Source organism: Semicossyphus pulcher, unplaced genomic scaffold (genome assembly GCF_022749685.1).
Source record: "Semicossyphus pulcher isolate SPU_LCO1_2020_fin unplaced genomic scaffold, fSemPul1.0.p SCAF_19, whole genome shotgun sequence".
Classification (NCBI taxonomy): Eukaryota; Metazoa; Chordata; class Actinopteri; order Labriformes; family Labridae; genus Semicossyphus; species Semicossyphus pulcher.
Window position 1 is genome coordinate 5,346,885 of NW_027211692.1, and position 25,134 is coordinate 5,372,018.

Here is a 25,134-nt window from a genome sequence, read left to right on the forward strand (position 1 = left end):
CAAACATAAGGAGTGGTGAGGGTGGTGGTGGTGGGTGTGGTGTGGTGGGGGCTACACTGATCAGATCTGCTTTGTTTTAAAGGCACACAGCCTTAGCGGGAACACCAGGAATTATCCACTCCCTCAATCCCAGATGAGCCCATGACTAAGTGCCCCAGTTGTAAACCCAGACACAATGAGCAAAGAATGGTATTCCCATATGGCTTCTTCTTTTAAAGCGCTGGAGCAGAAAATACAAGACGACTGCATAAAATTTTTTAATGATGTTTTAAAAAGGCTGCGTTGCCTTCACACAGCAGCTCGGAAAAACACCGAAATGGATGCTTTCCTGTGCAGACATAAATATGATTTGCCTTTAACTGAAATGAGTGATTGCGGGTAATAACTATAGTAACGGAGCTCCAGGGGAGAAACAGTGCAAAGAAAGCTACTGGCAAGCCCAGACGGTGCCCCGCAAAAACAGAGCAGGCTGTCACAATCTCTCCAACATGTGAGATTATTTACTTTCTTCTTCTGAGCAGATTTACATCCACTCAGGAGCCGTAATAAGCCTTTCCTCAGATGCTGAAACAGCTATCTGACAAACTGCAGGGAAAATATGGAACAAGTGTAGTCAGTCAACACAGAGCAGGAATTTAACCGTTTAATCCCTTGACAAGGATCGGCCTAAAAGAAAGAGAAAGACTCGACAGATTAATGCCAAATCAGAAGAGCTCAGGGCAAGATTTGATCCCTGCATTGATTCCTTTTTCTTACTTTGCTGATTCTGCGATTGGAGTTGAAACAGAGAAGAATTTAAAGCAGAGAATTGCAGCTGCGTCTTGCTGATAAACGTGTTTTCTATCCTGATGCAACACGGAGACAGTCTGGTGTCAAGACAGGGACGGAGCAAGAGAGGACGCCCGAATGATATTATACCCCCACAATGACACTGAACTTTGTGTTCTGACCAAACAAGCCTTCAGGTAACCGTAGCCCGCCGCTGTCTGGGACAAACATGACTTGTGATATTTGACTAAACTTCCTTACCCCCTGAAATAACTCCAGCGACAGATGATCAGATCAGAGCAGCATCACAGAGACGTGCAGAGGAGCTGTGAGCCGTGACTCATTTATTTATTCTCATCATGACTACAATCCTGCACATAAACTCCAAACAATGGCAGAGCTGAACTTAATTTAACATTCATTCAGTCTTAATACTATTTGTGCAGTCTTCCGCACGCAGAGAACACTCCATTTTGTCATAACCTTTCCATTATTTAGGTTCAGTGCTTATCGTCATGTTTTATTCATCTATTTTGTGATACGCTGCCTGTACGCAGAGACCACAGGGGCTGAAACGTGCTGCAGGAACATGCAAGGATAAACTGCCATGATGCTTTTTGGACGTGGCGTGCTGAACCAAACTTAGCTAACATTTTTTAACCGACGAAGTTCGAGAGCAGCTCCTGAAATAAATGAAGGCCCAATCCATTTCTAGCATCACAGCAGACAAAAAGGAAGAGAAAGTACGCTTTAAAGAGACATTTCAAGCAGTGTTGTGAGAGGGATTTGCTAAAGAGCTGACAGCAGAACCACAATGAGCTAAATGCTCAAAGAGATGAAGTTTGAGTGGCCGAGTGCCTCCATTAGTTCCTATGGCAAAAAGCGAAGCTTAATCTCCTGTCAGTTCGCCTCAAGCTAGTCTCCCAGGACTCGCAGCTCTCTCTCCCATCCATCACCTCAGCAGGGACCAAAGGGAAACTCCCCAAAGGAGCGCGGATCAGAGCAATTTGCATCCACACTCAAACCATCAAGGCCCAACAATCCCACAGTGCCTCTCTCCGTTTCACTGTCGGCTAAATGAAATGCAAAAATGCCACAGAGAGGCAATTACAGTTTCCTTCAAAAGACAGGAAGAATTAGCAAAGTCAGAATGCTAATGACGATGTTCCAAAGCTTTCCTCCCATGATGCATCTGGTGAAACATTTCACCGGCCGTTTCAGTGCTCAACATCGAACATCTGCTTCTGCACTTTACATGGACACGCTGCAGACGTCCTCGCGCTCGCCGACTGTTCAATCAATCAATCAATCAATCAATAGAGCTGAAGTGTGTGACATTTGACGTACAAAGGTAGACTTCAATGTGCCTCCAATGAGTCTGAAAACACACGCACGCCGCAGCAGCTCAGCATGTGACTGTTTGTCAGGAGTCAGAACCAACTGTTGTGTTTCGGGCTGCAGTGACAGGCGTGTGAATAGAAATCAGGCAGTTAGCTCCGCAATTAACCCTCAACTGTCGAAACAATAAAGCTGTCAATCAAAACTAAACAGGAAACATCACCTGTGGTATACGTCTCTCAGGGGACAGCGCGAGAGAATCACACAGGAAATAAACACAGATAAAGGGCGGTGACACACAAAATGAAGCAGCTGTGTTGTTATAGTAGAAGAGAAGCTTGCTACCAAACAGTGGAGCATGAAATGACTGACAGATCTGAACAACAGGGGCTCCAAGCAGAGTGATTTCAGCCCGCATGCTGCCAAGTTATTACGAAGATTAGACTTCACATCGACACCATTTCCATTCCCCAATAGTGGCACGTTCGAAGTTGATGCTCGTCCACAAATTCAGCTTTCATTTCCCAAATGTTTAATCCAACTAAGAAGAGGAATTAAAGCTGGAAAATCTCCTTATCCCACCGCTGAGAGAGATATCTATAAGGGCTCGTACAGCAGCAGGACTCCGGGATGGAGCCAGGCCATAAACAACCACCTGGCTGCAAACTCAATTCACACCCAATTAAATATCAGTGTGCAATGCTGGAGAGAGCGAGAGCTAATATAAGAAAGCAGGAACAGAGCTGCTGTTATAGTTCACAGATCCATTATTCTCCATGTTCCTTTTTGATAATCTGTTTGGCACGCGGCTCGGGATATTTTCTGTTTATGAATTTGGCACTCTTGTGTTTTCCCACTAATGGTTATTACAATGACGGGCACAAATGGCTTTCCCAAATGGATGACTGCGACAGGCGTTTCAGCCACTTGCATTTGTTAGCACCATTCCCCCACTTGTTTGTGCTTGGGTAATGAGGGAAGAGTCTGGAACACGTTGTATATCAATTAAGCCATCAAAGACGGGAGGGGGGGGGCATTTATGGCAACGCCCTTTAACCTCGGGGTGAAAAGGCAGATTCTTGTTTTTGCATGTGAAAAGGAATGAGTCCAAACAACAGCTGAAATAAAACTATTTCCAAGCCCTTCCCGCCATAAAGATGTCTGAAAGCGTGAATTATGCAGATGCTGGTTTTTAAATAAACCACAGCAGCTGAACAAAAGAGAAAGAAGGGCAAAGAGTATTCATATGATGACTAATTAGGCTCAGAAAACACCTCCCGCTCTGCTCCGATGAGACGTTTCCAGGAAGCTTTAAGAGCAATTTTTGAGACATTTTCCACTCCCTTGATTGAACAGCTTCAAAAGATTTCCACCGTGAATCCCAAGGGAACCAGTTAATCCTGATCTTCTGCACAAGCAAAGGGATCATCTCAGTGTAAATCAGACAGGGCTTTTGATCAAAGTATTCAATCAGTCTTAAACACATGATGCTGTAAAGGAGCCTCGCTCTGAACAAGGTCAACATGGTGGTTGTTCTGGAGCAGGAGGGAGGAGAGAAAACAACAGCGGAGATGTAACAAAATGTTTGCTTTTTAAGCCGACAAAATGAGAAGCAAAAGCAAGGTTGCTAAAAGGCAGCACATTCTGTACGAGTGGTCCAATCTGTTGGATAAAAAAGATAACTGGATTAGTCTGCAACATGATCTTTTCTTGAGCACACTTGACCCTCCTCTGTTCCTTTCTTAAAATAGGGGCGCCAGACAGAACGTACTCATCCAACATGTAAACAAAGCAGGAAACTTTCAGCTGAGTCTTAAAAGCCCCTCAGCATAATGGATCACACACACACACTGGGGTTTAAATAGCTGTGTGTTTTTTTGTTGCCTTGTTTGTGTTTTCCAATTAGCAGGTTGTCAATAGAACCAGAATAATGATGCTTCTTCCAATAAGAGTCAGATACACGTTTTACGCATGCGTTTAAATGATTAGGCCCTCGTTGGGAAGCTTTAATGTCAGTGTGATCAATGTCAAATTATCACTCCATTTATCAGCCAGCAGAGCTTCCCTCCACAGCTCGCCCTCCACCCAAAAGACACACACATACACCATCTAAATCCGTCAAATATTCAGGACAATTTCTCAGAGGGGTGACTGGAGCCGAAGACAAATGTCACCATAACCTGAGTCACTTCCTCTGAAAATATCAGGACTCCATATACAACCAGCACAGGCCTGAGGATTTCATTCCCAGTTTAAAAAGAAGCCTGTTTCTGGGCTCACTGGGTTCTTCAGTTCGGTATTAAACATTTTCTGCTTCAGACTAACAGCCAGTAGCAGAGGAGGACAGGCCACAGGTTTCAATTATCATGCAGGAGCTCTCTGAGGCTCCGAGTTGCCATTGCAATGAGATATTGGAAAACTTGGAGAGGTCTGGCCTGCACGGTTCGCTCATATCGCCATCTGCCTGCTGCACGGGTAACTTCATTATTTTGCAGCCAAATAAGTATTCTGCAGCCGTTTGAGAGGGTTTGAGTCCAAGACTGAAAACACTTTCCAGTTTTCTCTCTCTCATTTGCACGATTTGTTGCAAAACACAAAGCAGGCAATCACACCGATCCACCCATTCATGCATTAATCATATCAGTGTTTATGCCAAATATCACGCAGCACAGACACACACATTGTGGACAGGGAGGTGAGGATAAAATGAGGCAGATATTTTTCAGATGATGAGGTCTGTATTTCTGCGGCTTACCTTGGACGTGCAGCGCTAAGAGGAGGATCCACATCCCCACACACATCGCCATGGCTCCTCAACTATCCGGATCTTCTCTGATAACCTGACTCTGGATGATCGGGCTCACTCGTGACGACAAAGACCAAGCATGTAACTTCTGCAAATCCCACTTCGGCCCCAACTATAGTCTACGTCCCTCACTGAGCAGCACGAGACTTTCTCGAAACTAAAGGATCGTATGTGCGCTTTTCTCCGTAGCAAAGCATCAATTTCACGTCTGCGTCGATTCCCCCTTCTGGCGGAGAGTTTGCACAAAGTAGAGCCTGGCCGGATCCTCGAAATGAGATCCAAGCGGCTGCAGATGAGCCGTTTAGGTGATGGAGTCAGTGAAGGAAGCAGCAGGCGAGGAAAGAAAGGAGAGTTTGTTCTTTATCGAAGCAGCTCGTCTAGTTTAACCATCCAGCCTTTGTTGCTCCATCCACCGCAGCGGCTGCAGGACTCTCTCTCTCCCCCTTCCAGGATTGTGGATCAGAGGTAAAGTGGGCGGGAGGTCCTCGATCGATGCTGCGCTGGGAAGTTTCCAACACTTGGAGAGTTCCTCCGGGGAAATGTCGCCTTTTTCTTCCGTCTGCGCAATTGACACAGCACCTCACAGATAATCTGCTGGCACCGTCCCTGTTTTAGTTCCTTAAGTTCCCGGTTTCTCGCGGTCTGCAGCCTCGCACAGCCGGAGAGATCCGCACAGCAGGCCGGTGAAGTTGTTGGAAGTGTGGAAATGGAGAGATGAGCCCCCCTTTTCTCCTTCTTTTTTTGGATGAAATACAGTGTAGCTTTATCCCGCTCTGCGCACCGCCCCGCTGATCTGCCACCACAGTGTGTTGCTGACTATCGCTGACGCTTTGGGAGAGATCGGGATCGGGTGACGTTGTGCAAGGGAGGAGCCTGGATTGTCCTGCAAAAAGCAAAAGCATCGCCTGGGAAAAACTACAGCAGCCTGGAAGCCCCTTGAGGAAGTGAGTCAAACTTTTTGGTTTGTGAAATGACTCATTTGGTGCAGAAAGTGCGAAATTAAGAACTATTGTTGGAGGATAGAGGCAGATCTGTCGTCGATACAGAGCTCGGGGTGTGTGTGGGGCAATATCACAGCGTTTACTGGCATGCTGAAGTGAAACAACAGTCACATGTTGAAACAGCGACAGACATCTCACTTTAGGGAAATGAGAATCAGCGGTCAGAAAAAATAGTTCCCTAATGTGTGACAGAAGCAGTAACCTGCCTCACCACCAGCCTTTAGCTAAAAAAACAATGTGGAACAACGTGTAATCTATATCGTGATTTTCGTCCATTCTCCTCTTCTTGCAAATACAGTAGAAAGTAAATTTGTGAATTGAAAATACAATTGGGAAAAATTAATCCCATTTACGTCCAGACGAGCAGCACAGGCCTCTCACTTTACAGGAAGGTGGGGCCCAATAAATAAGAGAGTGGTATTTTTAATTAGAGGAAATTATCAGGGATCCCCTTAATGACTCCTGCGGCACCCCAGACCTCATGTGAACCACAAGGCTAATAAACAAGTCAGGGTGGGGCAGTGAGAGCTGAGATAAAATATGGTCCTCACACAGTCTCATAGTGAGGTCGTCAAAAATAGAGAAGGCAGACTTTTATATTGGTGATTTCGGAAGTAAGAAATGACAATGAAGCTTTTACCTTAAATTGTCAAACAGATATGATTCAGCTGAGTGTTTATGGCAGCAGGAGGAGGAGGAGGAGGAGGAGGAGCAGGGGGTCTATTTTACCTCACGAGCCAGCTGTGTGCGCCGACTAACAGTAGCCACCCCCCCCTTTTTCCTTCCTCCCTTCCTTCCTTCCTCCCTCCTCACCCTTCGTCCAGTTCATCCTTTTCTCCTAAAGCGACCGAGCAGGATCAGGCATGAAGGTGCAGCCTGTAAATGAATGGAGGGATGAGTGTGATAACACTTCCCTCTTGTGGACACTAGTTCCTCAGATAATTACAATAGACAAGGACCAGCGTGTTTAAGAACTGGTGCTCGTTTGTGTGGTCAAAGTCCTGCCTCTGCTTGTGATTTACTATCAGCTGCACTGAATTATCTGCCGCACAGCGAGAGGAATTACCTGGCATGACAAAACAGCACTAGGCCAATTGGTTATTAGGGTCAGTGTTGTGTTTGTGGCACGGTGACATAAATCAAACAGTATAAAGTGGAAGACGTTGTGCAACATTGCGCTATCCTTCTAAGAGAAGGATGCGCAGTTAATAAACATGCCTACAATCCTGTTAAACACAGGCCGGAGCATTCGTACTGCAAGCACACAGATAAGCTCAACACTTGACATTTTGTTTTGTCAAATACAAGAAAAACAAAAAGGCTGCTTGAAATTCAGCGTGCTCGTCCCAGAGTAATGGTTTTAGCAAATGGAATCCTGTCGACTGGATGTGCTATATAGTCTGCAGCTGAAATGCATTACCGCCTATTGACTGTCTGTTGGGTATCACACAAGATAGCAGAATATTTCCAGAGCTATGAATAAAATATATACTGTATGAATTAACTATGTCAATTTTACACTACATTTTACCATTTGGCAGATGATAACTTCATAAACCTTGAAAGGTCAGAGCGGCAGCAGCAGCAGCCTGAGGGTGTTCACAGTCAGGAAGTCTCTAAATCTGATAGACTTGGAGCACAAAATCCTCCCCTTCAAGGACATGGGAGCTTATTGGTCAGCGATGGTTAGACTCACAGTGATTGTTTGAAGCTTTCGGAGTCTCGGCGACGTGTCAGAAAGCCTCCATGCTCGGACAAACTTCCCGTGACAGATAATGGCTAAAAAAACTCCGGGCTCGCCTCTTGACTTTTGGTGCATTAACTCTGATGCCCCCTCCATCGAGCAGCAGAGGTTGTGATTGATTTACAGGCGAGCTGATGAAATTTGATACACTCATTCTGAACTACAGCTTGTGCCAGAGCTCAAGGCCGACGCCCGAGCCGCCGCGGAGATTTAAGAACATTTCTGCATGATGAATATTCGGAGAAGCAGCGGAGAAATAGTAAAATTATATAGTCGGCTCGATAAACGGTAAAAGATGAAGTGTTTTCTGATGAATACGTCATTGTCACATAAACAGTGATGACGCATTTCACTAAAGAGAGATTTGTTGATGACAGTGTTACTAATATATCTTTCAATAGAGGCAGTAATAAGTTATAAACTTGCTTTAAAGTAGAGGAGCTTTTAAGAACTTCTGCAGAAGTAAACTATGATGAACCAGACATCATTGTTTCAAACAGGTGGTTGTTAAAATAAGTTGACAGGTCTGAAAGTCTAGTCTATTTGGAGTTGTCTTAAACATGAGTTATTTCTGATTGCCAGCAGGGGGCGACTCCTCTGGTTGCTAAACGAAGTCTGATTGTATGGAAGTTTATGAGAATATGACCTTACGTCTCGCCTGATTATTACTTCAGTAAACATTTTCCTTATGAGTTTTATGGTGTTAATAGCTGGTTTCAAGTCTTCTTAAGTAAAGTGTATTATGCTCTAATTTAGAGTAAGAAAAGATCATATAGCGAGGTATGTTTTAGGGCAAGTTGGAGGACGAGTCGGACAAGTCGCTACCGCAGCAGTCTTGGATCCCATCGGCTATAGTCGACAACTATATGGCCTCTGGGGACAACGGTGAACATGACGGCCGTGTAGCCAGCGGTTAGCGATAAACGACTTCCAGTCAAGACTTCCTGTTCCGCGTGCTGCATTGTTACAGAAAAAGAAACTTTTATTGTGATTGGTTTAATTAACGGGTCTTAGCTTTGCCGAAATGTCAACATCATGATGCAGATCAGTAACAAGTCAAAATGAAGCTTTGTCAGGTCTGTCCTCAAGAGGAGAAGAAAACTACTTTTAAAATGAGAAGTTTGTTGAACGGAGGTCAGATCGATCATGGTGCATTCGAGGAAGTCGGGAAATCTGAACACTGAATGGCTTTCGTGACACAGCGTCAAGGGAATTTATCTCAAGTTGAATTTCAGATCTAGAGCAGATTGTTAGCTGTTAGCATGCACATGTCTGTTTATAGAGATCAATAAGAAGCTAAATCGAAATCCCCGCCCCTGCCTACATAGAAATGTAGAATCTGAGATTACTACCACGGTGACATGAAAAAGGAACTGTCTAGTGTTCAGTTGTACTACAAGTGACTCCGAGGAGATGGCTGTTCATTTTTTCAGTATATACAAATTATTTACTGCTGTTTTTGCTAGTCAAGCATCCCAATTAATACCAGAGTTTCCGCTTTTACTCGTCCCAAGCTCAAGTCCCATACTGTTGTACAAACATGGTCATTAAAGGCCCAAACAAATAAACAAGATGGCAACTAGCAACATTTTTCAGATTCAAACTCATAGTCCACAAACCAGTGGGTGAAGTCATGGTGGCTGTTTCCACTTCTTCGATACATGCTGTGCATTACGAGTAAAAACATAGCGTGTATTGTGATATTTTAATTATAAGATCTAATTAGGGGGCTTCATCTGTTGAACAAAATGTCATTTATTACGACCCCAAGAGTCTCTATTGGCTCATTTTGTAAATAAAAGCCATGCAGGGAAACAACATAATTCAATCGCATCATGTTATATATCAATAACTGTGACACAGGGCGTGAGTCAAGTCATCCTCAGTGATGTAAACATGATTTATAAACCATGACATCTGTCTAATTGTAGTCTGTCACAAAGTTGAAATTGAGGGAACAGAAAAGATGGCAGAACTTTGGCAAAGTGCTGATGAGCCAAACTGAATCCAGGTTTTTCAGCAGTCCAGAAAAGCATGAAATCTGCATTGGGCCTGACCCAAGTCTTCCTCCCTGGAGAGCGGAGGACTGTTGCGATCCAAAACCGTTAGTTTCCCTTGCCTGGAAAACATGATAGAGAAATCTCCGTCGTATAGGAACAGTCTCCAGCTCTCTGTTTGCTGCGAGCTGGGACAGATTAGAAAGCTGATTTATATCTTAACATGTGAAAATCTTACAGAACATGATCCTCAGACTTTACCCTGAAAGCACCGTATTATGTGGACAACAGACGACGACCCCCCGCCAGGCGTCTGTTCGCTGATTGCCCTCAGCATTTAATACAGTGCAATTATGTTGTTGGACACTAATTACTGACCGTTTTCGAGTAATAACTTGATACAGTGGATGGTAATTGTTTCACCCAAAAGACCAGAGCTGCTAGTGTTTGCAGTCCTACGTTCTCCAGAGAGACGAACACATGAAGGGTTATTATTTTCTTAAAAGTGTTGTTCAGTCTCCCTGCAGGTGAGAGACAAGGACACGGATAATTTTAGAACATTTTGCAGACATACACTGTAAAAGCTATTACTCTGTGCTGGCCAGCAGCTGCTAAACAAACTGAGTGATTTTGCTTCCTTCCAGCAAGTGAATCTAAAATAGAAAAGAAACGTTGGAAGAATTTCTCACTGTGTTTCACAGAGGAGCGGACTAATTTACACTGGACATGAAGATCTTAGGTGACACGATCGTGCTCCCAAACACGCCCACGCAAACGCAGCACAGAAGAGAAAAGCCAGCGCCGCAGCACCGTACGAGGCGGCTTATCTCCAGAGTGAACGGAAAGGTCTTATCAACCTTTTACAGTCTTTTTTATTGACAGCGAATTATCTTTTTCTTCAGAGATCAATCAAAGGGACAGAGGCTGGCTCTCTGGCACCGGCAGCATGAGCTCCAAAATCAGTGGAAGAAGAAAGGAGGAAACCTCAGAGAGATGGACTCTCAGCGGGTCAGAAGAAAAGCCCAGAAAACATTAGATCACAAGTCAGTCACTCTGCAATCTATCTGTGTCAGTGTTGGACTTTTCAAGGGGAAATACCTCTAAGGCGCAAAGATGAACATTAAAGTAAGATGGTGTATGAGGTTTCTAACAAGGTATAGTGGTCATACATTTAACACCTGACCCACGAACTGCAATCAAGTCCCCTACAGGATAAATAATGTTGTGATAAAGTGATTTAAGTGAACTCAACCTTTACCAGGCCTCCTCTGCGTGTGTTTGCAAGCAGCTCCACTTTAGTGCCTGATTTAAGACAGAACATTAGATCATATAAGAGTGAGGCTGGTGCCATTCAACACATGTATAACGCACACATCAGTGCTGTCAAAAAATAATGTTCGATTATTCTGTCTAAAAAAAACACAGGTTCGTACAGAAGCCCTTAGCAGACATGCATCCATACATTTTATTTACTCAGTTTTCCCGTGATAACAAGTTTATCTGGTAGATTTCTTGAGATCTCGACTTATTCTTCACGATATCTCAGGATAATAAAGCTGGTTTTGCCATTATATCGGATTAATTTGGCCCATTATCTCGTGATAACGGGATAATTTTCCGTCGATCTAGAAAACAAAACAGGCTGGTCACTATGATATTACAGACCATGTTGCCATTGCCCACACTAATGAGGTAAAGCCTGTTTCTTTGTTGGTTTTAGGCTTTTGCGACTCTGCGGATACGAGTTATGATCATCTGACGTTACTCTTGTGCTGATTCATTAACTCATTACAACGTGATAAATAAGTCGAAATCTTGAGAAAATGACCAGAAATAACTGGTTATCAAAGTAAAGCGGACTAAATATAATGTATGGCTGCATGTCCGCTAAGGGCTTCCGTAGGTTCGAACCATTCAAATATCTATTTTTGCGCAATATGTTCACAAGAGGGCATACCAACGCAACGAGAGACAAACTTACGTGCACAGATTATTTTATATAAAACATAGGCGTCCTACACTTTGCAAAATAAACAATGGTTTATGGTAGAGCAGAGATTCAGCGCTCCGAGCGAGCTGTGCTGTGACAGGTACATTTATTTAAACACAAACATCAACACACCTACACCTGTCTGTTATGCTGGGGGGTGAGCATCTCTCTCTCTCCGACCGGGCTGGGATTAGAACTCTTTGCCATCATTACCACACGCCACATGGTTGTTGTATTAGCTCGTTTCAGCGAGACTAAAGTTAATTATTAACGTATAAAGTGACGTGTGCTCAAAGATGCTCCGTAACCAAGAGAGTGCGCGCGAGGACAAACGAGAACACGCTAGATTACAGGAGACAGTCGTAATACTGCTGTTTTTTTTCACATCGAATATTAATTTTAATATCCGTTTTTTTAATACAATTCGGTTATATATCCAAATTTAGAATATTCGTTTACAGGTGTAGCACACGTGTGTCTGTCATGTTGTTTGTTGACATTTTAGCACAATTGGTGAACAATATCTACTGCATGAAGCATGTTATTATATTTTTGTTTATCTCTCTTCCTCTGATGTGACGTCGTATTTTTATTTATTTATTTATTTATTTTTTATAAACTTTTATGGTCTTTCATTGCTTTTATTTTTATTTATTCATTTCATTTATTTTTCTCTTAATTTGCGTTGCTTATTGCTTGAAATGCCTCTGTTACGGTTTTGTTAATTTTCTTCTTTTGAATACTCTCGGTTTGGCCTCATTGTTGAAAGTTCCTTAAATCAGTTTTGTATTCCGTAATCCTCCTGAGTTCCTGCCTTTGCTTTGTCTGTCAAAGCGCTTTGTAAACATTCTGTTGTTAAAGGTGCTATATAAATAAAGTTATTATTATGTTAGCTTGTAGCTCTGACACAATTCAGGGATCTGGTAATAAATGAACCGATGAAAAGTTAGCTTAAAACTGATCATTTTACGTCTTTATTTAGGTCTCTACCAAAAGGGATATCTTAAAGCAGTGGTTCCCGCTGGTTCCTGTCTTAAAGCATGAATATTTAGCGATAAGAAGTAGATGTATGCATGTGGTAAAAGCTGACATGTGCACTGGTGTTTAAAAGGTTAGCAGCAGGATGTAAGGATCCAAATAGGTGCTTATTCATGAAAAGCCCCCTAATGATTCTCCTTTTTCATGAGCATGGAAACAGATTTTGTAATAACAAAGAAAATATCACCTAATGATAACAAAATACCTTGTTACTGCAGGAAAACCTGCTCATTTTTCTTTGTCACGCCAAATGCACAGTTCAGGGCTGTTGTGTTTCTTTAATTTAAAACAAGCCGAAACACAAAAATAATGGCCGCCCAAAGAAAAACAGATGACGCACTGAAGCCGACAGCATTTCAAATTATGAGTACTGAGCAGGTATTCTGTCTGTTATTTATGAATCCTGATGTGTTAAAGCTCCAAGACAAAGAAAGATGAGGTACTTTGGCTGCACACACACACACACACACACACACACACACACACACGCAGACATGCTATTGTGTGTATGTGAATGTGAGAGAAAGACTTTGGTTAAACCCCCCTTCAGGGAACGTTTAAGTAAATGCAACCGTTTCCAACTTCAAGAGGAAATCAATCTGTAATAAAGAAGCTCTAATGTCACATCCTGTTGCTCACCTGCTACAGTACATGAGTAAACTAAGCAGCTGGCATCGAGTGGATAGCAACTCACGGTAAACAGCATTGGCACACATCTTTATCTGCAGGGATACAATTGACCTGTGTCTGCTAGCTAGCTGCCACCAATTAGTGAGCATTAGCCTTAGCTTCTGCGCAAGTAAACAAAGAAAGAGCTGTTTGTCTGAAAGCTGAGCCGGCAGGAAAGAGCTTTTACATTGACTCCACAACAATATACCCTGACATAGTGTGACATTAACAAAATGAGGTGGGTATTTAAGTCATTTCCTTAATTCTGCATGTATTCTTTTGTATCTGAAATGTGATGATCTGTGACTTTAAAATAAGCTCTTGACACGATTAGCCACTAAAATCTGCCCTGTGCATTTCTCAATAACAAACTCACTACCTAACATTTAAGACTGTATATACTTTCACACATTCAAAGTTACACTGTTCCTTTCACACTTGATTTCTGTGTCTCTCAGCTCTTGTTGAAAGTGTGCAGAAGTGTTGTGATCGCATTATCTCTGCAAACTTTGGATCCAACTGCTCCGTCTCAGCACGGAGGAGCTTTTGCAGAGGCAGCAGGATAAAATCTCTTCTCTGAGGATAATGAGATGGATCACATGCATGGCAGCTCTTGCTAACTTACATGGTTTTAACTATCTATCAACGGGCTCATTTTCAAGCCACTTCAGCCTCCTGTACTGAGACGAGGCTGTCTCCACTCTGACTGGCTGCCTTGTTATAATGTGGATGTTTCTGCAGCACACTTTGGCCCACATGCAAAATAAATTATCATTCTGAGGGTGCGATCAGCCATCCCTAAATCACTCATGCTTTCTTAATCACGCCCTTCCTGGTGGCAATAAGCCACATTTATTTCACTCATCACAGCTAAAAATAGACGAGCTTTAGCACAACGGTGCCTTTTAAAGCCGTGGAAGGCAGGTTACTGTCACTAATGTCCATGTGTGCCAGCCGGGGTTGATTCGCTTTCAATCCAATCAATTCAAATTGTAAATAGAAACTGCCTCATTTGCTAATGGTCGAGTATTCATTGTGATATCTGCCGGTTTTGTGTGACAACCTTTTCATGCCAAAAGCTTTTCACTTTTTTGAATTTTTGAAGAATAACCACTTTGCTGAATTGATTGCTGAATGGAGAACGAATTGAATCCCGCTTTTGTGCCAGCATTCAAAGCCACGGTTTAGCACATGTGCTTCACAAATTTGCAGAAAATGTTCCCTGCCTGTCCTTTCTGATAAAATGCCTAATATAATTGACATCCTTCCCGCTCCTATACAACAAGGATTTAGCATTTGGAAGAAAAACAACCCCGGTGGAGCTGCGAGGCTCGTAAAGACTCTCGATTACCTTAGGCTTCAGGACACCACAGGAATATTTCAGGACAGTTTATAATCAGCTACGCCCACAAACCACACCTTCACACTCACAGAGCAAAGAGTCGATGCAAATATCTACAAGGTCGTAAAGTAATGTGGGGAAAACTTCCTCAGTGTTGTCGACAAAGTAATGAGGAAAAAAGAAATCTGTTCTGTCAGACTGTGAGGAGGACACCTGAAGGTGACACAGCTGCTCTGCCACCGTGTTTCTATCAGTCTCAGTCCTCCAGTTAGGATGTTCGATGATTCAGCACTAAGTTAACCAAATTACTTGTTTATGTAATTATATTGTCTATCCTCCGCTGTGTCACCTACGGTACCATCATTAAACCTAACCCCTTATTGAGTGAATGTTTCCCGAACGCTGCGCCCCCCCATGTGCTGCTTGTACACCACATATCAGGTGTTGCAATAAAAGGGTTTGTTTACTCTTTCATTTAAGACGGATTGCCATTTCTGTGCTTCTGACTGCAGGTAATCACACGCATAAACAGACGTGGTAACTGACAAAAAAAAGTAAATTGGGTGATGACAGAGAGAGAAAAGATTTATAGGAAATGTTGTTTTCCTTGGACGATGCAAATGAATGCAGAGTAAATGTACAAAAGCCCAGATTGGACATTTTGAATGCTGACTGCATCGCGCTCAGGCTATTCCAGACTATTGCCTGAGGCGGGCGATTTCATTCCTTTATTTCAAAGGAATGCATCATTAAAAGTGTTTGCAGACAGACACATGCTTTCTGCTGGTGCCTATTAACTTCTATTTATATTTCATGATTTATTTACCAGCAGCTGATTAGCATAAATTCACCAGGATGAAGTGACACAAAAGGCCACTCCGCTTTTCCCACATTGATGCAAGAAACACTCGAACAAGCCGGAAATATGAGCTGAGAGGGAAAATAAACTTTTAAACTGTTCAACAGCATGCTTGAAAATGTAGTAGGGGCCATGCTGACAGATGTAACAGCTGACGACCGGCGGGTAGCAGGTGAAATTACAGTCACAAAGCAAAACCATCATCACCATCATGCCATGCTACTTTAGCAAAGGCAAATAACTGGTCAGTCAAACACATTTTCATTTAACTAGATTGTAGCTTATCGCACGCATGCACATTTACAAGTTACGGAATTCAGCCTTTGGATCACTCGGATATGTTCCCATCAAAACTGTTAATGCTATAATTGTATTTTGTCTTTGATACAACAAGTTTCACAAATTATCACTGCATCATATTTTACCCATAAAAACAGCAAACCAAGTGTATCATCAATATGCTAACAACAGAGGTGTTACAGGGGAGGAGATGTGTCGCTCCTCTGACAGATGGAGAAAATAGTTTCACTTAATTACCTCCGATGTCTCTCTGTACTTCTACTTCTGCTCCTCTGTGACTGTAAGTGGTCTTTTTGGTACTTGAAAGTGCCGTGTCGTTCTCAGTATTTACTCTAGATATTTGTTCTCTGTTCTAGTTCATTGTTATTGGATTTACACATTGAACCATTTAAACCATTTGTGGCTACTCTGCTAATTTGCAGTCTTTGTTGTTTGGAGCCAGAAGTGACCAGAAGTAGACGAGCAGGATTTTACTCTTTACGGAGGGTAGCGAGGGATAAGTGAACACAAAGTCATAGTTATTATCAAGGCTAATTCATAAGGAGGCATGTTTAATTCATATTCACTTCATGATTATAAAGTTAACAAGCTAAGCTAACAAGGCAGATATGGTGAACACAAACAAGAACCTGATTTTAGGTTTTATTATATTATAAGACGAATAATTTCACTCCCTGAAACAACGGAGCACAGACTGCTTCCACCGTCTGTTATCACAACAGCAAGCCAAATCATTTTTCTGATATTTGCATGAAAAATTCTCCAAAAAACAACAACAAACACAGCCAAATGTCAACTTCACTGACTCATAGCTGAGTCGATTTCCGGCAGACAAGTCAATCAAAGCGATCGTGTCCTTGACTATGCTTTCCTTTAATACGGTATAAACAGGTGGAATATAAACAAATTAAACCCCTGTACAGTTTTATAAATGGGAACATTAAACACAAACAAAAACTGTAAACATGTTTATTTCTGCTGTGAAGTTGGGCGCATTACTGTAAAATGGGCCTCTATGGGGATTGACTCGCTTTTGGAGCAGCCGCCAGGTGGCCACTTGGGGAACTGCGGTTTTTGGGCATTTGTGCATATCCCTCTAAAGAACAGTCTAATACATTACTATGTACACCTGGCAATTATGTATGTATTGTATGATATTACTGTATATTTTCAATATGTTAATTTAGGCGCAAATACTGTACTTACAGGTTTAGTGTATGACAATTACAGGATTCTGTCTTACACAGACCATTTTGTTTGTTTCTCTTTGTATGTTCTGAGGCTAATTCCCCCCTTTACATTGTTTTTGTATGGTTACATTTATCTTAATCATGTGTCGTGTGCATCTTTTTACATTTGATAATACAGATAAGAAAGCAGTTTTCATGTCACCTAAAAAGACGTGCATCTTATATCCCCAAAAACTGCATGACATCATGAAAGGCTGCTCCGTTTGTCTCCTTTACAACAATAAGAGAATCAGAGTAGGAGCAGGTTGCTGCGTTCCTTTAGTGAATCAGTGTAGAATATGAGCGAAAGACATGATTTGACTTTTTAGAGCCGACTGTCTGCTGACTCACACACGTAATAAGGAGGAGCGACAGCGTCTGCACTCCATAAATACACTTTAATGCTTTTAACAGCATAGCAGCGGACAGAAAGTAATTTCACTGCCTGTGTTCTTGCACATTTCAATGTAATATTCTGCACAGCCATCAATATTAGCAATTATAAACGCCATCAGATGTGCATCCAAATTCAATCAATAGCTCTTATGTTAAGCTTTCAGGAAATGCTCTGCAGGCAGGAGATAAATTTTATTCTGTCATTTGAGAGGGATTATTATCTGTCGTCGGCGGTCGCAGACTCAGTGCGGGAAAAAGTTTCAGCAAGAGACAGAAGTTACTTTCTGCTCAGCCGGACGAAACTTTTCAACCCAGAACACAAAGCTGTGAAAATGGGCTCGTGTTAAAGTAAGAAGATTTTCATTTAAATAAATGTCTGTTAAGTCACCATCTGTTGCCAAATGAGGTAACACAACGGTGACTGAGCCTATGGCCCACTGATGAAAGCCTTTGCATGTGCAGTATTACAGACTGGGTGTCTGTGGTGACTTCTGTGGAAAAAATCACAAGCAGCGCCCAGTTAGTGACGCGTTTTCCATCACCCAGCAGTGGTTGGTCTGCCAGAGAGGGTAGGCGGAGCTAAACGGCTGCTTTTCCGCTCTCTGCAAGTGTTGTGAGTAAACAGTAATCTACTATGGCTGAACAAACAAAGAAAAGATGGATGACTACAGATACAACTTCAACAAGAAGTGAAAATCCAAAGAAAGAGAAACAAACTCGACGCTCAGATGAAGCAAACAGTCTGAAAAGCAAAGTGTCCGTCAGTGAGGAAAATCAAAAGTTACAACCGGAGCCAACGGCGGATGTCACACATGCAGCACTGTCTGGATATCTGGGAAGTGTGCTCCTGCAATTACCGCTTATCGCCACAGGTGCCGCCAAAGAGAACAAAACTGAGATTTTCGAGATTATAACTTTTAATATTTATTTTCTATAGAAATAAGTCATTCCTGTGTGCCCTGTGTTCACTTAAAGTAGCACCATGCATTTATACGTTTTAACATGTACATAATTCATCATTGCAAATTTGAAGTGTTAACCTAAAGAAATGTAGCCAATGGCTAACAGAGGAATTCAATAAAAAAAATGTACTCAGAAAAAGTGACCATTTGTCGTGTCTTATTAATTATGCATCTCCTTGTATAGCTTATATTTAATTTAAGTGAGAATACAAAAATACAACTGTAGTGTGCGTAGCAGAGTCAGTGCAGCTAAACTGCTGAGCAAGATGGAGAAAGAAGACCCAAGTGCTGCAAGGGGAGGATTATATCTGGAGATCTTTAATTTCAGTCCTGGGCTTCAAAGGCCTGCAGAGAGAAAATGAGAGAGCTGGTGAGTGACCAGTGGGCTATCAGCAAATGGGTGGGCAGTGGCACAGGGCTCATCACCGGGACCATTCTGTGGGCGCACACAAGACAAAATTACTCCGTCTGAATAAATTCAGGCTGCGGGGCAAAAGCTGGCTTTATAATATATTTTATTACAGCTGAAACATCATAAAAATAAGTCGTGAGAGAAGATGATTATTCCTCCTCAGACTGAGAGATGTCACTCACGTCTGTGTGACACTTTTTGTTTTGTAAAAGATCAAGACGAACACGTTCTGTCTGACAGAGATGGAAGCAGTTTGTATCTGGGGTACTCTAGTGCATCTTGTTTATTTCGGTTTTATCACAGTGGGGGCACGGAATCAGCTCGAGATCAATCCTCTTTAATGCTTATGTGAGGGAAACATCTGCTTTTCAATTAGATATTTAGCGAGCCCGACAACAGGGGGTTACCTCAAAGTAGCAGCGGTGTCACTGGGCCTGCAATAATGATGCGGCTAATGTGCCTATCAGACGACACGTGGATCGAGAGCTCAGCCTGCCGCAGTATCTTAAGATAGCTCTGCACAGTCTGTTTCTTCTGATAAGGTGCAATCTGATTCAAAGAGATCAAGCATGCTGCAGGAATATAAGTCGTGTAACAGAAAATAAAACCCAGTCAACAGCCGGAGATTAATAAATCCACACCCTCAATCAGAAAAACGTGCTCCTGTCATGTTGTTCTCATGTTCCTGTTTGAAACCCCGACAGTCCACCCGCCTATCGCTGCTGCCTTTTTGCCTGCATGAGTTTGAATAATACCCTCTGAGCATGCCAGGGGGTTATCAGCTTTCACCTCCTGGTAACAAGCTGTCTTATAAAGTTGTTGTGAAAAGTGTTTTTTTTTAGCCGAGGTAGCAACATTTGAGAATACGGAGATAGCTGAAATAAAAAATAAAAAAAGAGGATCTGCCGGCGCTGATAAGACTTCAGGATGGTGAAATTGATTGCAGCCTGTTTTCCTCAGCATGTGCATTTCGCTGATCTAACTAAAATCTAGCGAACAATGGAGCAGAAAGGATGGATTCTGACTCGTAACGTCCTGTATCTGTCATAGTCTCACAGCTTAGTTCAAGGGCCACTTGCGGTACGTGATGGGGGCTGAGGGCCAGTTGACAGAACTCCGTTATCATTTCAAGCCTTTTAACATTCACACTTAATATTTATCTTTGCAGCAAAATGTGATGGTTACAAGTTGTAACTCAAGTTCTCTGAACATTGAGGAGCCCACTGAAGGGCTCTACAGGTTCAGAGCAGGACCAGGCCTGATCTAACACTGTGTTTCTCTCCCCGCGTGTGTCTGATATGTATGTGGAGGAGAAGTGAGGCGTGCTCCCCTGCTGCTCCCCGCACGTCCCCCCCAGGCTTCTAACCTCCTAGGAGGAGCGTACAAGCCGGTGATGATCGAACACTGGTGCTCTCCAGCCCCGAGGCTAACCAGATCTGGCACATGATCCAAACAAAACGCTCGCAGCTTTCTCGGCTCAGGTCCTGCATCAGTGGACAGAATAACCTACAGCACAGCACGAAACATTCGGCCATCGAGATGGAAACTTGCGGACATCCTTGAATCCGACGTTGATTTATGTTTTCTAGTATCACCGCTGTGAAAGTGAGCCTCACACATGTAAACAAACCAGCATGTGCAGATTGATGCACGATGGTGAGGTCAGACGGCAGGTTGACTGACATGAGAGGTTAGCTGAGTGGCTATTTTAGGTGGCTACCATCTGTGTTTACCTCCGCTCAGACTCAGAGAGGAGCGTTTGGAATGGCTCATGTAAAAATCATGTTTATCCAGAAAGATGTAGGAGGTGTGGCTCCCCTCCGCCGGTAGCTTAGACAGAAGCCCAACCTGTCTCACTGCTGTGGGTGGTGGCATGCTACCAGGACTCCCAGTTAGCCAACCAGTTAGCCAAGTTATCATATGCGTGTTGATAGTCTTGGTAAACGTTTATGCAGATTTCCTGTTACTGTAAAATTTCCTATGAGACGCACAGCTAAAAAGTGGGCTGCGTCCTAATTACTGGTGCGACCAATATACCAGCATGAAATGCAGAGAGATGTATGTTATTGTGTTACAGTATGTTATCCAGACGATGGCGCTATCTGGTTGTTAAGTGGTGACGTCACATCTCCGCATGAAACTGTTTCTGGGTCCGAGCCGCCACAACGTCTCCTATTTACAATATGCCGCAGTGCTGTTTCTCCTCGTTGTTTTAAGGGTAGAAAACTAACTTGATTGTTGCTAACGCTTCGTCATGGACATGCACGTCATGATCGCCACTGCAGCCGCCACCCTCACAATAATCAACTGTAGCGTAGGCTGCCTCACCGGTAGCTAGTAGGATTGCAAACTCTGTAATTTGTGTGTTTTAAATGAAAATAAATTGTAATAGTGTTAAAATAACTTACATACATGTTTCTATTATAAATAGCTATGCAAAACTTCTTTTCTCCTCTGGGATACCCCCCCAAAAACAGCGTCTTATATTCCAGACTTTACGGTACATATAAGCAGAGATGTGTGCCTTGACTGTAGTTCCCATTAGAGAGGTTGAAACCCTTTTAAAGCAGGAGAGCACACATGCACTGTGATGAGGCAAACTTTCAGCATGATAAATACACTCACCTGCCACCACTGCAGCGATTATTGATTAAATAATGTGCAAGGAACCGGCCTTGGATGGAGGTAAATGTGCTCTGAACGGGTATTGGAATAATAACAGGAAATTGGGTCTTTTTCTGCAGAGAAACTCTTCATCTAGAGTTTGATGAAAGGAAGGCTGAAAATATTAACAAGGAATAATACCAAATTTTAAAAGCAGCAGCATCGCCATCCTATAAAACATTCGATACTTATTGGAATCTGATGTGATTAAGTGCATAGAAGGCAGTGAATTCCACTTTTGGAGACATCATTTCAGTGCAGAGAAACTCTCCGCCTTTGAAACCGGCTGAACTAATGGGCTTGAAATCAATGTGTTGTCTGAGGAGAACACTCTGCAGCATGTATACCTAGAGATGCTGAATGCAAATGACCACAAAGCGAGCCCCCCTTAACTAAACAACTGGCAGTGTGTGTGTATATGTACATGTTGTTGTCATGGAAACATAGCCAAATAGTCCAGTCCCACAAGGCTGCCAGACACTGGTGCTCCGAGGCTCCACTTGACGATAAGTCGACCTGACAAATATGTTTACTGTCCCCGTGGAAGTAGGAAGAAGCCATCACACTGAGTCGATCAAACAGGATTTCAACATCATTTCAGCCAGGAACACCGCCGTCGTCGTCGGGAGTCTCGCTCACGTCTGAAAACAACATTTGCATAATGACCTTTAAACCAGAGACAGCTCTGTAAAACACACGTGTGATGTCAAACAAACACCATATCCTGGGCAATTTCTCCATGACTAACGTGACATTTAAGAGTTTAAATCTCATTTGGTGTTTTGCACTATTTTCTTATCATAGAAAGCACAATGAAAATTAATAATTTATTCATCATAACTTACAAGAAATGTACAGAATCTGCGTTTGGTGTTATTGACAGAGCAAAAATCCAAATAATCCACTGATTAAAGTGTCTTAGAAGTGGAAACAGAGTTTAGCGAACCCAAATACAAAGACAACATTGGAGATGCACATAAACACGTCTGCCTTGAAGGAGATATTCCCCTTGGAATTTGTCCTGTGTAAATAAAGGACATCACAGGCTTGTACAGGATGTGTGTGGGGAGTCGAAGCAGCTCGTCACCGTTTTCTTCTGATGAATGAAAGTTAAAAATGCATCAGTATCGACACCGTAGGAATTGATCTCTGAGGCAAAAGTGTCGAAGGTAAAATATGGACTCTCTTTATGGCATAACCAGCATGTACAGCCGAGTGTCACTGTTAAATTAAAGGAGAAGTTTGTTATTTTTAAACCTGGGCCCTATTTTTACAAATGTGTGTGTTGAAATGACTCATAGGCACAAAAACTTTTGGAATCACTCCAGTAGATGTCCTCGGCCACAATGGCTGCAACATAATCCCCTGGGGCAACTGCGCCCAATCAATGTACGTCCACTAAAAGTGTTTGTTTTTGCCACCGACAGGATCAGATTGTTACTCCAGGTGTCCGACAACATTACGGAAATGATCCCTACAAAGATTGTCCTTTTTTAAAAGAGTAAGATCCTTTTTGTGTATCCAGAAACAGAAGTCTCGCTCTGAAATCCTGCTGCTGGTGAGATTGATTGCAGGACATTTGAGTAAACGGACAAAGAGCTCATATAACGAGGAGAGAGAGAGAGGAGCAACATGCAGAGGATAAAACAGATACTCTAACCTACGCGTTCTGTACACCAACACAACAATCTCTACCAAAATCACGTCCCCACCGTCCTGTTCAGGTAACATCTCACCACCCGCGAGATTTCAGAGTCTGTTTCTGAACAAAAAGGAAAATGTAAACAAAGGCAGCTAATTTATTATTCATATTTATGAATGTCCATATAATTAAGAAATTCAGTCAAAAACATTCCTTCCAATGGCCTCAGGTGAAGCTTTAAGTATCATATTTTGTCTGAGCAACAAGCAGAAAGACAAAATAATCAATTAATAATGATATTAAAGTAATAAAAGCAGCAAGTCCTCATATTTTAGAGGCTTTAGATAGCGATTTTTTTGCCCTTTTGTTTGATGAATCACTCGCATAATGAACTAGTATGGGTTATGTTCCTCATGCTACATTTTAATATATGATAGAAATTATGAGCAAAGCAAACCTCGGTATAGATGCGGCACGATGCTGCTAGCTACACAGACTGCATGGATGCTTTGATGGTGCGTGTGTGTGTGTGTGTGTGTGTGTGTGTACGTGTGTGTGTGTGTGATGCAGTTTGAAGCAGAGCGAACCTGAGGAATGGAAAGAGGTGATGAGCTGCTGTCTGAGGTAAACTCAGGTTTGAGATGTGTGGGCTGCCCTATCTGTTTGGCTGCCGGAGCACAGGTCTGTGCTCGCGGTGTGATAAGGCGGGACCCACGCATAAAACAGGCTTAGTCTCCTAGAAAAGTTCTTTAATCAGCCTGATGCGCTTAGTGAGCAAAGACTGTGGGAATTGAAGTGAAGAAACTCAGGTCAGATAATGAGACTTACATCTGTAACCCAGAGAATGTGATTTCCTTGAATCCAGCGGAGGAAGAAGAAAAGCTCATTATCCTTATCACTTGTCAGAGAGCAGAGATATCGATATTATGCAGATTCTGTGAGGCTCTTGTCGGAAATTAGCTAAAGCCTCCCTCTTTTCCCGCTTTGCATTTTATGTGTCCATTTTCATATTTCACACTTTCGAATGCATGAGGCCACTGTTTCAATTTGTCTTCTGACTTTATCAATGCACTTCATTTCTGCACCCTTTTCATTCATTTCTGAGAAAGCTGACAGTTAATTGAACAGATGGATGATAATCACGTCTGTCGCCAAACCCTCCCCGGAGACGTCCTCTCCCTCTGGTGGGGAACAGCCCAGTTTTTTATGTCCTCCCGAGCTGCGAAATATAATGTGATGGGTGTGGGGGAGATAGGAAAACAGTTTATCAAGCCGCGAAGCAACACACATTGCAACATTTGGTAATTACGGCTGACATTGATTAGCACTTAGACTAATCATTGCTACAGTCGAGTGCATTTCCACATTTTTGCAGAAACCTTTTCTTATCTGAGGAAGATGATTTCCCATAAACGGAGTTCAGTCACAAACATTTCAGTATATTTTGATTTTATTTATGCACTCAAAGAGGAAATATGTCACACTTTGAATTTCTCTGTGCATACGAGGCTGCAGTTTTCCCGCGGAGGTCACTGTGTTGCTCCAGCTATAGAACAGCACGCCTTGAGCTCTCGCAGTGTTTTGCTCAAGGGCACTGCAGCAGCTTGCTGCCACATAAGCTCGGACCTATTTTAGGCAAAGTCTCCTGCTTACTACTCGTGTGCTGAGAGGCAAGGTCACGGCCACTGGAGTCTCATGGCTGATGACTGCTGTAAACAAAATGCAAATAAATCCTGTGTGGATGTAATCAGGAAATAAGACTCGCACTGATGAAAAGGATGGAAAGCATAACAGAGGGTCAATCAGCATCATATTAACACTTCAACCACCCTGATTTAAGCCCCTGCCTTGCTTCATGTGGGTTCCTGCAGCTGTACGAGTGCAGGCTTGTTAGCGAGTTTGTGATTTAAAGTTTTAGATCAGTGTTTTTAAAGCAATTTGCAGGTGCTGGGACATGATTAATGTTATGTTACAAAT

The 25,134-nt window shown here is 42.6% G+C and overlaps 2 protein-coding genes across 3 annotated transcripts in view; one reads left to right on the forward strand and one right to left on the reverse strand.

The window, feature by feature from the left end:
* The window catches only part of nectin1b (nectin cell adhesion molecule 1b), a 157,303-nt gene extending 151,552 nt beyond the window's left edge, over positions 1–5,751 (reverse strand). The window contains exon 1 of one of the 2 annotated variants that reach the window (XM_069668218.1): positions 4,862–5,751. In XM_069668218.1, the coding sequence (XP_069524319.1) occupies positions 4,862–4,913 (52 nt within the window). In that variant the 5' untranslated portion in view covers positions 4,914–5,751. The remainder of the gene's footprint in view (positions 1–4,861) is intronic. The other variant, XM_069668220.1, reaches the window with a different exon arrangement.
* Positions 5,380–25,134, forward strand: part of ttc36 (tetratricopeptide repeat domain 36) — a 76,182-nt gene continuing 56,427 nt past the window's right edge. The window contains exon 1 of the mRNA XM_069668221.1: positions 5,380–5,856. The gene's annotated coding sequence lies outside the window, so the exon portion shown is untranslated. The remainder of the gene's footprint in view (positions 5,857–25,134) is intronic.